This window comes from Chanodichthys erythropterus, chromosome 1 (genome assembly GCF_024489055.1).
Source record: "Chanodichthys erythropterus isolate Z2021 chromosome 1, ASM2448905v1, whole genome shotgun sequence".
Lineage (NCBI taxonomy): Eukaryota > Metazoa > Chordata > Actinopteri > Cypriniformes > Xenocyprididae > Chanodichthys > Chanodichthys erythropterus.
The window spans coordinates 8,135,876-8,148,526 of record NC_090221.1 but is presented as its reverse complement, the minus strand read 5'-3'; the positions used below and the strand labels follow the sequence as shown (position 1 = coordinate 8,148,526).

At 35.2% G+C, this 12,651-nt stretch overlaps 1 protein-coding gene across 1 annotated transcript; it reads left to right on the top strand.

Annotated features, from left to right (window-relative positions):
• The first annotated feature begins 71 nt into the window (after nucleotides 1–71).
• On the top strand, nucleotides 72–11,285 carry slc7a3b (solute carrier family 7 member 3b). Its single transcript, XM_067386340.1, has 12 exons — nucleotides 72–220; nucleotides 3,311–3,720; nucleotides 3,967–4,128; nucleotides 4,453–4,624; nucleotides 5,999–6,117; nucleotides 6,207–6,429; nucleotides 7,269–7,408; nucleotides 7,506–7,608; nucleotides 8,402–8,634; nucleotides 8,781–8,947; nucleotides 9,039–9,147; nucleotides 9,377–11,285. Exons 2-12 carry the CDS (start codon nucleotides 3,351–3,353, stop codon nucleotides 9,520–9,522), a joined length of 1,944 nt encoding a protein of 647 aa, XP_067242441.1. The 5' UTR covers nucleotides 72–220; nucleotides 3,311–3,350; the 3' UTR covers nucleotides 9,523–11,285.
• The last annotated feature ends 1,366 nt before the right edge of the window (nucleotides 11,286–12,651 follow it).

The following is a 12,651-nucleotide window of genomic DNA, read 5'->3' as shown; positions in this document are numbered from 1 at the left end:
CGTCACTCTCCCAAAACAATGGTTGTCAACGTCTGGCTTTGTCACTGACGTCAGGACAAAACCGACCCTGGGGGAAGCGGCTTTTCCTTAAAAGGCTTGAATTTCCGGCTCTGTTTAGTATTGCATGTCCTGCTCAGCTACTCATTCTTCTAGACTACATGCCACGCTTCTCATCGTCTGTCTGAGTTGCTGGATTTTCACTTCATCGTCTCAAGAGAGGGTAACGTTTATTTAGCCCTTTTAACGTTTATTTCTATAATGTCATTCTTAATCTTCACATATGTGACGAAGGGAGTATTCGTTAACTAAAAGATCTGAATTATGTTTTCTGTCATAAGTGTTGAAAGCCTCCGTTGCATTAAAGCGGAAATCCCATATGTTTATCATTGCGTTCATCCTCGTGGTAGAAATGGCGCGCACGCGCCTGTAGATATTTAGATGATGTTAAATGTACTCTTAATTCTTTTTTTTATACTAGCATATACAATTTTCTCGGACTGTTTGAAATGTAATTTTCGTATGCAAAAACGATCAATTATTACTGCAATAATATGAAAAATATACGTTCATGTATATATTTTTGAAAATGACATAAATCATTATGCTGCCTTGCAACATTGATAGTTTCCATCATGAAGGCACGTTTTCTTGATGTTTACTTTTCCAGGTACAGTTTTGCTTAATTTAAACATGTTTTTTTTTTTTTTTTTTAATAAAACGGTAATATCTTTGAATTAATAAGTCATTCCTAATAAATCATGTAACTCATGTCCTTTGGATCTATAATGTGTCTCAAAAACAAGAGCATTATTAATAGGATGCTGAGCTGTAGTAGTGTAGTTTCATTTAGTCATAATGGAATTCCATTACTGTAAATATAGGTGTGTCATAACAGGTGCTACAGGTAGTAAAGATACACAAGCAAACTTGCAGTATTAGATAACCTGTAAGTTAATTAATCAATAATTCATTTTTGATACTCAAATAAATATATAATTGTTAAGTTCACGCCTCAGTGAAATTGCCTCTGGTTCAAAAACTGCTTTCAAGCATCATCTTGATATTAATCTGATTCTCAAATAAGCAAATTTATCAGTAGGTTGACGCAGGTGCCAGCAAGGATATTCAGATTATAGACACGAGATCTGTGAATTCACCATGTCCAAACTTATTTAATTTGCCTGCTTATTGATTGAAATTATTTTTATTTAATTGCACAGGGCATAGGAATGTCTGATATCTACTACATGACTGCTGCTCTTTCTTTTAACAGGAAATGTTTTTCACAGTTAGAATGTGCTTGTCTGATCTACTGGAAGATCAATAAAATATCCTTTAATCATGTTTCAGTCCTATCAGTGTCTGAGGCAGTGCTTTATGTGAGGTTACTGATAATCATCACAATAGTTTACGTTAGTGCTACACTTTTTGGTAGATTTAACAACCATTTTCATGGACTAGATTTTTTAGTTTGCTTTGTTTTTAAGTTGGTGATTTTTTTATTTATTTTTTTAGTGTTAGTGGTTTTATGTAATGCCCCTGGAAGGAAGTAAATGTTTTCCGTGTAGTGACGTCGTGGAGTTATGCAAAAAGAGGTATCTGTAGCGGTAGACAGTACTACTTTAAAAGAAAAGTCATCCTTGTTTTATTTTTATGTGTGAGGATTTGCTTTGACCACAAATAATGCAGTAACAAAATTCTTAAGGGTTAGTGTTAGAAGTTTTTAACTGTTAGATAGTCATGTAAGCAGGTGCAGGTTTACTTCTAGTGTGGTCTACTTAGTTCCATTGACAGGATCTGATCAAACATGTATGAGTACTCAAGCTGCTGGTCCGAAACCACACCAGAAAACCTTCCATGCATTTGCTCTATTTACTTCTGGAAAGTGTTTGGACTGCCAACTGTTCAGCCGCTAATATTTGTCTTATGTAAAGATTATTCAAAAAGCATTTTTAAAATAGTTGCAAAATTTGTATTGAGAGGGTGAGTTACCTCTGTATACTTTTTTTTTTTTCTTCATTTTCTTTCAATTTTTTTCTTTGACCTCAGCCATGATCCAATTTCACCCAGTCTGCTCTTTTCATCTAGCCAGTAAATTGTGATTAATCAGTTTGGTCTTGCCTGAAAATTGTTTCCGTCCACACCAACGTCAGTGCTCTAAAGCTTTTGTACTATATGAATTATGACTCAATAATTGAAAAGGCAATATAAACCTTTTAGATAGTAATCTTATTATGTCTCCTGATGGATTGAACTGCCCTGTGGTGAAATGAGTTGTTCATAAAGTGCTCAGTGATCTGTCTGTGTCTAGGGGTGTGTTGGAAATCGCACCCTTATTTTATGCCCTGGCTTTACATGTAATGACTTGGGTAAAGGGCGTTCACACCAAGGACAAAAACTATAAAGTTTTAATAATCTTTATAATTCTATGAAAAGAGAGAATTCCACACCACACCTATAATGAATAACCATGTAGTTTGAATCACTTAATATGTGTTGTGCATAGTTCACCCAAAACATGAGAAAACATTACATTTTTTAAAATTTTGTGTCAGCACTACATTAAACTACTATATATAATGTTGAATAAAGTGTATAATAGTGCAATGGGGGAATATTTGTGGGTCCTGATAATGCCAAATGTCTTGTTACCAATAAAAAGTGGCTTACATTATTTTAAATGTATCTAATTAGTGACAGAGTGCAAATATATTCTTCTAAAATGAATCTGTTTTTCACCATTAGAATCATGAATATTTTTATTCTGGTGTCACCATTGTCCTATGCATTGGGTTACCAGCGCTAAGTCCAAGCCTAATCATTTCCACTCCCAATGCAATACCAAATTTAGCAATTTAATCTTTTTTTTGTTATCCTTTCACCATTTCTTGGAGTATCGAAATAATATTGTATCGTGATATGTATCCAATCATGACATGATGGTATCATTACACACATACCAGCTAATAAACGATAAAAACATTGACAGCCAATCCGACTTTAAAGAGCAGTATGTGCTTATAATCAACATTATAGTGCGTTGTTGTGGAGGCTAATGTAGTTATCATTATAGTTATCGTTCTTGGTGTGAATGGGCCTTAAAAGTTTACCTTACTTTTTTGTTTCAAGTCAAAAAAGTTGAAAATAGCTTGTCCTTTTGTGCTTTAGGTTATTTTTCTTCAAAGTAAACATCTAAATTGGGCCACTCATTTTTTTTTACCTAATTAGCACAGAAGGCAGTATTTTCTGACCAAAAAATAAATAAAATAAATATATATATATATATAATACATTTTCTCTTCTCCTTCAGTGCCTTCAGCTTTATCCCCGTCTCCTCAACGTTATCCATCATGATTCAGAATAAAGTTGCCTCCTTTGGGAAGATGTTGCTGAGGCGTCGCATGCTGGACACCTCTCAGGACGAAACCCGCTTCGCTCGCTGTCTCACCACTCTGGACCTCATAGCCCTCGGTGTGGGGGCGACACTGGGTGCAGGTGTGTACGTCCTGGCTGGGCAAGTGGCCAGAGAGAAGGCTGGACCTGCAATCGTGGTATCTTTTCTCATTGCGGCCTTGTCCTCTGTCCTCGCTGGCTTGTGCTATGCTGAATTTGGTGCACGTGTTCCCAAGACGGGATCCGCTTACCTGTACAGCTACGTGACCGTGGGTGAAATATGGGCCTTCATCACGGGATGGAACCTCATTTTGTCGTATGTGATTGGTGAGCACATAGATATTATCTAGTTTTATAATACGTGACTAAAATTAGCTTTTCTCTTTTTGAATCCAAATGTACTAATTAGTTGTCAGCTCCCAAGAGTTTGATCAATTATATGTGATTATTACAAATGAGTTGAAGTGGTTTTGAAAGTGTTTACTTCTCTGGACTGAAGGACTCTTAACATAACAAGTGGATTTTCTGAGGTCTTTTGCATCTACATTTCACTACCTTCTCTCTATTTCACAGGCACAGCTAGTGTGGCACGAGCTTGGAGCTCAACTTTTGATGATCTAGTGCAGAAGAAGATCTCTGTTTTCTTCAATGGCACCATGTCATTTCCAGACACTGGAAAAGTGTTAGCGGAGTATCCAGATCTGTTTGCCCTCATCCTGGTCATGTTGCTTACTGGTGAGAAGCACTTTAATATGATGGTGCTTAGTTAATTCTTAGTTAGCACAAACTCGAGATCTTCTATTATTCCATTAAGCCAGTGGATCTTTGTTCCAGAATTATTCTTCTTGACTTCACTTCTTATCCAACACCTGGCTTTGGTTAGTGTGTTTCTGATGGGGGAATCAAAAAAAGATGGTTCATTGGTTCTACCACACAAGCTACATTTAAAATCATTTTAAATGATCCGCTTCACAAATATAATCACACTTACTTTTTACCATTGCCATGCAAAAGACCATAATGGTGTGAATTTGCTGCCTCTCACCTCCCACACTACAGGATTATTGGCATTTGGAGTGAGTGAGTCTGCACTTGTCAACAAGATCTTCACAGGAATCAACCTGGTGGTTCTGACATTTGTCATCATATCGGCCTTTGTGAAAGGCGACACTGCCAACTGGAACCTCACTGTGGAGGACTACCTTAACGGCACCAACATGTCTCAAGCACAGTAAGTCACACTTCCTCAACCTTTATATGTAGGCATAGCAATAGTAATCAGGAAAGTAGTTTCGAGCATAATTTAAAGTTGATGAGTTGGGTCATATTTACTGATTACAGATATACAACTAAATTACAAGAAAGATCCAAAAGTTTGGAAACACCCTAGAAAAGTGGGGTTTTGGACAATATTGACATGCATCATTTAGGCTGTCAAACGATTAATTACGATTAATCGCATACAAAATAAAAGTTTGAGTTTGCATAATATATATGTGAGTACTGTGTGTAATTATGTATATATAAATACACACATATTAATGTATATATTTAAGGGAAATATGTTATTTATGTACAAAATATTTGTATTTATATATAATATATATTATATAAAAATATAAATAAATACATATACATATTCTCAAATATATACATGAATGTGTTTGTATTTATATGTACATAATAATTACACACAGTACTCACATATATATTAGGCAAACTTTTAGTTTGTATGCGATTGATCACGATTAATCGTTTGACAGCCCTTATCATAAATCCTTTTTAATTTGTGATAATTTTGCTCTGATAAGGGACAACACAAACTACGAAAACATATTTTATTAAATAAACAGTTTATACATAGAAAAAACTTAAATTTTTGATTCATCAAAATATCCAACATTAGCAGCTATCTGGCCTTAACTGGGTTCTGATTGGTTCATTGTATTCTAAACTTAATTGGCAATCAATTGTTGAAGCTATTAAGGTGTGCTGACCCAAAAAAAGTTTAAAGCAGTAACCAGGCATCACAGCTGGCAAGGGGCATGTCTTACTTTGACATGTATATATTGCCATTATTATGTAATCAAAATGAACATTATTATTGCTGGTCATCAATGATAATGTCAAGTTACTGTAATGTATTTGCACCAAAAAAAATAAGGATTTATGCTGATATCATCCAAAACCACGCAATGCCAGGGGTGTTTCCAAACATTTGGAGGGCAGTGTAGATCTGATGAGATAAAAATTACAGTTAAATTAAGATTAAAATTAGGGTATCAAATGAAAAAATATGTATTTTTAATAGACGTATTTTCTAAAAGTTAAGATAATATTAGTAAACAAAAAAATTATAAATGAAAAATATTAATATGTGAAACTTGGTCTTTGAGGTCATTATCATATTCACAACTAAATTACAAGAAAGATAAAAATTAATAAATCAGATGAAAATTACAATGAATGAAAATGAAAGGGAAGTAAACATTAAAAAAAGAAATTATTTAATTAAAAATATTTTATATATGTATAAATGTATATAAGAATGTTTATGCATTGTGTTGTCCGTAAATTTAAAGTTGAAATCTTTTTCACATCTTAGCAACATTGAAAAAGAATTCGGCTCAGGTGGCTTCGCGCCATTTGGCTTAACTGGAATCCTTTCTGGCGCTGCTACATGCTTCTATGCATTTGTTGGTTTTGACTGCATTGCAACCACAAGTAAGTTAAGCAAAACTTCTCGTGTAAAACCAGTATGTCCTACTTTTAAAACCAAACTCACCACAGCTCTGTTGATGATGTTGTCGTAGGTGAGGAGGCCAAAAACCCCATGCGTTCCATCCCGATCGGCATAGTGGCCTCTCTGCTCATCTGCTTTTTTGCCTACTTCGGAGTGTCTGCAGCGCTCACACTCATGATGCCATATTACAAGCTGAATGTAGAGAGTCCACTTCCTGAGGCCTTTGAATATGTGAACTGGAAGCCTGCTCGCTATATTGTGGCTGTGGGGTCTCTGTGTGCCCTTTCCACCAGGTACATTTATCAAGCTGTAATTACATTACTGACATTGACATAAAGGGCAAATTCCAATCGGAAGTGAGCATCTCTATGCCCTACTCACTCCAAAGAGAACTTTGGAGGGAGCAGGGCATTTATGTGATATGATACAAATAAATGTACATTTATAATTAAGTTTTTAAAATATGCTTCCCGATCTGCTCTTAACTTTATAAGTTAGGCATTAAACACATTTCTTACCTATGAAACTTTTATATGAACTTATTATGAAATGCATGTGTAATATATCACATTCACAACAAAACAACTTGAATTATTCTGTTTATACAACTCAAACTCTTCCGCCATAGCTAGGTTTAAAGGGTTAGTTCACCCAAAAATGAAAATTGTCATTAATAACTCACCCGTATGTTGTTCCACACCCGTAAGATTTTACCACCACTGTCAAGGTCCAGAAAGGTACTAAAGACATTGTTAAAATAATCCACATGCCCTCTCAGATTTCATCGAAACTATGTTTGTGTTCTGAAGATGAACGAAGGTCTTACAGGTGTGGAATGACATGAGGTGTGTAATTAATGACAGAATTCTTTGGTAAACTAACCCTTTAACATTAACCTTGAGGGCTTGTAACCCTGGCTCACATGATAATAAACAATTAAATTACTTCCTTGAAATTACTTCATGAAGAGATTCATTTGTTTACTTTCATTTGGAACACTCTTACAAATGGTGTCCCCTTCCCAAAATGCCCTTCAAGGATGCAAAAATGCCTGTTTGGAATTTGTAAGTCAATATGAAACAACAACTAATACATTCTGATTGTTTTTTTGTTTTGTTTTGATGTTCTTTAGCTTGTTGGGCTCCATGTTCCCTATGCCTCGTGTGATTTATGCTATGGCTGAGGACGGTCTGCTCTTTCGCTTTCTCTCCCGCATGCACAAGAAAACCAAGACACCCATGCTGGCAACCATTGTGTCTGGCATTGTAGCAGGTAAGACTGCATTCTTATTCATGTAATGGCTGTCAGTAGATGACTCCTTTATCAATTGTGACTAACTCCTAGAATCTCCTATATTTCCTCCCTGTAGCCCTGATGGCCTTCCTGTTTGATCTCGCTGCCTTGGTGGACTTGATGTCAATCGGGACCCTGCTGGCATACACTCTGGTCGCTGTGTGTGTACTCATTCTCCGGTGAGTAAATGCGTAAATTACCATTTAAAAGTCTGGGGGGTTTTGAAAGAAATATGGATGCAGTAAACTTTATTCATCAAATGTTCCTGAAAAATGTGTCATGGTTTCCACATAAATATTAAGCAGCATAGCTGTTTTCAACATTGATAGTAATAATATTTTTTTCTTGAGCACCAAACCAGCATATTATAATGATTTTTCAATGATCATGTGACACGACATGAATAAACTACATTTTAAAATATATTCAAATAGTTTTTTTTTTTTTAGTTGTAATAATATTTCACAATATTACTGTTTTTTACTGTATTTCTAATCAAATAAATGCAGCCTTCGTGAGCACATGAGAATTCTGGTCCCACTTTATATTAAGTGGCCTTAACTACTATGTACTTGCATTTAAATTAATCATTTGATACAATGTACTTATTGTGTACATACATGTTTTTACATTGTACTTATATTTTAAAAACACCTGCATGTAATTTCATCTGTAATTAATTTCTGTAATTACATTTATAATTACACTGTTGACGAATCCCTTACACCTTACCCCTACCCTTAAACCTACCCATACCACCAAAGCTTTCCTTAACCTTACCCGTATCCCACCTCAATAGCAGCAAAAGTGTTTTGCAATTCAATATGAAGCCAATAAGTACATTGTACATATTTTTTGACATAAGTACATAGTAGTTAAGGCCACCTAATATAAAGTGGGTCCAGAATTCTTTTAAAAACATTTTTTTTTTTTTTTTTATTAGTTTAATTATTTTATTTTTTTCATCTGCAGGTACCAGCCAGGCAGCCTTGGCTCCAGTGGTGCGGATGAGAAGCCATTGGAACTACAGAGGCTGGAGGCTAAAGGAGCCATGGCAGATGTGGATAGCGGGGATGAGTACGGCCAGGACCTGGAGACAACTCCCCTCAAGGAGAGGTTTTCCATAAGGATGCTGGTGCATCCTATCTGTGATGTACCCACCAAGATTTCAGGCACCATTGTTTATGCTGCTACTGGCACCATATGTAAGTATTTCCATTGGTCCAGCTTTTATGATTCCTTTTTTTGCTACATTTAACTGTAAAATTAAGCTCAGGGAATTGTAAACTAATAAATTTGTTGTTCACAAAGTGAACAGGCAGATAACCACCTTCTCTTTTTTGCTCTTCAGCTGTGCTGTTCACTATGCTGTGTGTGGTGCTGTCGGTGTACATTCAGCAGGTGGGGATGGGCAGCCCTTTTTATATCACTTTGGTTGTTATCCTGTCTGTTTTGTCCTCTGCCTGCATCATCATCATCTGGCGACAGCCGCAGAGTAAACAGGATCTCAGTTTCAAGGTACAGACTTGAATACTTATCCTTGTGCTTGAAAAATTGAGAACGTCAGATCTTTAGGCAGTTATAATACTCCTCTGTCTACATTTTGCAGGTGCCTTTTCTCCCCATCCTGCCACTGGTCAGTATGTTTGTAAATATTTACCTCATGATGCAATTGGATGGGCCTACATGGGTTCGTTTTGCAGTATGGATGGCTTTTGGTAAGTTATATATAAATGTACACTTCCTTTTAAAAGTTTTGGTTTAGTAAGAAAGAAATGAATACTTTTATTCAGAATGGATGCATTAAATTAATCAAATGTGACAGTGAAGACATTTATAATGTAACAAAAAATCTTACCGACCCCTAACTTTTGAATGGTATTGTAATTGTATAATAATTTGGATATTTTGTCACTATGTTTGAAAGTCTGATTTTGTCTCTTTTAGGTTTTCTCATTTATTTTGCGTATGGAATATGGAACAGCTCAGAGGGTAAAAACAATTCCCCACAAAAATTTGAGCCCATTTTTCAAGGAAAGAAACCAATCTACCTGGCTGGAGATGACAGTGAACGTGAGGGGGCCACACCTTAAGAAGAGTGACATGATTGGTATGGCAGCTATGTTACAACCGGTTTTGTAAAATGCTGTAGTCACTTTCATTTTTGCACCTTATAATTTTTCTGAAGTATGTATCAAAAAGTGACAAGAAAAATGATTTCAATCAACCTTTTTTATTCAGTGGGTGGGTACACTGTGTATTTCCTACTAATAATTTACCTTTTGTCAGTGCGCAGTGGTACTGTAAACAGTGTTACTTATGTATGTATGGGCTTCATTATGATATGGTCTAGTCCTATGTGTTCTTGAATGCACATGTTTTTTCTGAACCAGTCCAGAGATGGAACAGAGCTGTTACACTTGAAAATATGTGGTGTCTCTGCCTTTGGGTGTTCTCTGGTCATTTAGAATGTCTCCTCTCTGTCATAATTAATGGGAATAGGTTACTCAAAGACTTTGTTCAGACAGGCAGCAAATCTCATTGGGCGTATCCAACTTGAGTTTTTATGTAGTTCATGATGCAATGTGTATTTAACATCCTTTATGTCCAAATTCACTTCTCTCATAGCACACTGTGTTACATTCACTAGTGGATGTGAGTAATTGCACAACGATGTTCTATAATGTGCCTCATGAGTTGCGGCAAGATGTCAAGGTTGGCATTTCTGTCCTCTCTTTCCACCCAACAGGTGTTTTATAAGTCTCTTTGCATTATGCTGCCATTTACATCATTACTATAGTGACCAATGTAGGTAGTGATGAGCCTATCTACTGTAAGCAAATGGACCACAATTCATCCCTTGCAAAATGACAGTGAGCACAGTCAGTCCTAAATTCACTTTTAAAGACGAATTGGTTTTGTGTGCAATGTGAACAAAATCAAAATATTTTTATTGGACCAGAGAGAATTGGGAGAGTGTAATATATTTAGTAAAATAGAATGTGCTTTATTGTTTTGAACTCAAAACGTCCTTGTAGTACTTTAATTTTATAAACTTGATATGATTGAAAAAGTGATACATGAAAAATATTTAAACTGATACATTGGATTTCATCAGTACATTTCTATTTGTAAAAGTATATTCTTGTACATTTTTTGTAAATGTATGGATGTATTTATGTACCAGTAGGAAGAAAATGTATTTATTGTTGATGGTATTGTAATTTTTTTATGGGTGTATATATACATATTTTTGGCTTTTTCAGTAACAACAATTCATTTTGGCATAGTTTTGTCTATTGAGCTGTACATATTTGGGATGTAAAATAGGAAGACCTAATTGTCTTAAATGTTAAAAGTGCTTAATAGCAAAATCAGACTTTACATGATTGTCAAATTTTCTGATATAGTCTTTTTGTTACTTGTGTGACAAAATTAGTTTTCATGTTAAATGTAAGCATCTAAGTGCTCTTATTTGTAATGCAGTTTTTTTGCCATTGTAGTTATAGTCTTAAGATAACATTGTTTATGCTGCTTTCATGTTTTTTGTAAAAACATAGCAATGTAAATGCTTTTTTTCTTTAAGGAAAAGTAGGTCTTAAAGTGGGGATTATGGAGCTTTGGGAATTTGGTGGCTTTTTCATTTGTTGCTGTAATGTGCATCATATTGACATGGGCAGAATGATGTATGGCTCTTTACACTACACAGCGGTTTGTACAGTAAAGTTATTGCAATTTGATGCAAATGTTGCAACTTTAAAGCCTGTTTTACAGTTAATGTTTACGCAGTGCTGCTGTGTAGTTGAGCTGGAACTGTTTCTTCCTGTTTATTGAAAATTATATGATACAAAGTTGAGCTACGAGTCAGTAGTATTATCTTTGAACTGTCACTTCCTTTTCCTCTAATAATACAGACCCTTACAGGTATTATTGTAGACTACATTTCCTCAAAAGTGATGGTTTTACATTGCTCAGTGCCGTGACTATCTGTTCTTTCAGAGGTATTGAGCTGTTAAGTTCAAAGTCTTAAACGCTGAAGAAAATTTTCAAGGAATGCATTCACTCTGGAATTTCCTATGGGTTTTTTTTTTTTTTTTTTAAGTGCCTGTTTTTGATTTCTGAGTGAATAGCTTAAAGGATTAGTGATTAGTTCACTTTCAAATTAAAATTTCGTGATAATTTACTCACCCCTATGTCATCCAAGATGTTCATGTCTGTCTTTCTTCAGTCGAAAAGAAATTAAGGTTTTTGATGAAAACATTCCAGGATTATTCTCCATATAGTGGACTTCAATGGATCCTAAACAGTTGAAGGTCAAAATTACAGTTTCATTGCAGCTTCAAAACGTTCTACACGATCCCAGACGAAGAATATGGGTCTTATCTAGAGAATAAAAATAAATAAATAAAATCTATAAGTTTTAACAATAAATGCTCATGTTGAGCTAGCTCTCTTCTTCTCTATTTGAATTCCAGCAGTGTAGACACTGCTAAGTGTATTACTGCCCTCCACAGGTCAAAGTTTGAACTAATTGTTATATACTTTCTCTAGCATATTGTATATGACAAATTAGTTCAAACTTTGACCTGTGGAGGACAGTAATACACTTAGCAGTGTCTACACTGCTGGAATTCAAATAGAGAAGAAGAAGAAGAGAGCTAGTTCAAGATGAGCATTTACGGTTAAAACATATACAATTTTTAAAATAAATTTAGAAAATGAGTGATGGTTTCTCTAGATAAGACCCTTATTTCTCGTCTGGGATCGCTGTAAATTGTAATTTTGACCTTCAACCGTTTGGGCTCCATTGAAGTCCACTATTTGGAGAAAAATCCTGGAATGTTTTCATCAAAACCTTAATTTCTTTTCGACTGAAGAAAGAAAGACATGAACATCTTGGATGACATGGGGGTGAGTAAATTATCAGGGAATTTTAATTTGAAAGTGAACCAATCCTTTAAATAATCTGGGTTGGCTTACAAATTTACATCATGATTGAATAGCTGTATTGCTAATGTATTTGAACAGATATTATGGTGTACTGTTTTGTAACAGACTTAATGTTTCATGTTACATTCATGTTACGTACATTTCTGTGCTACCAATGTCACCAAATGAACTGCAAAAATAGTTACTGTTTTCAGACATGTTTCCAGAATGCTCCCCCCATCTGCCATTGGTTAAAAAAAAAAAACAGCCTAAGCTCACACCATTGGTTGAGC

Coding starts and splice junctions, on each gene's coding strand:
- slc7a3b (XM_067386340.1), top strand. CDS start 3,351: ATGATTCAGAATAAAGTTGCCTCCTTTGGGAAGATGTTGCTGAGGCGT. Junction 6,430..7,268: donor CTGTGTGCCCTTTCCACCAG/GTACATTTATCA, acceptor GATGTTCTTTAG/CTTGTTGGGCTCCATGTTCC. Junction 7,409..7,505: donor TGTGTCTGGCATTGTAGCAG/GTAAGACTGCAT, acceptor TCCTCCCTGTAG/CCCTGATGGCCTTCCTGTTT.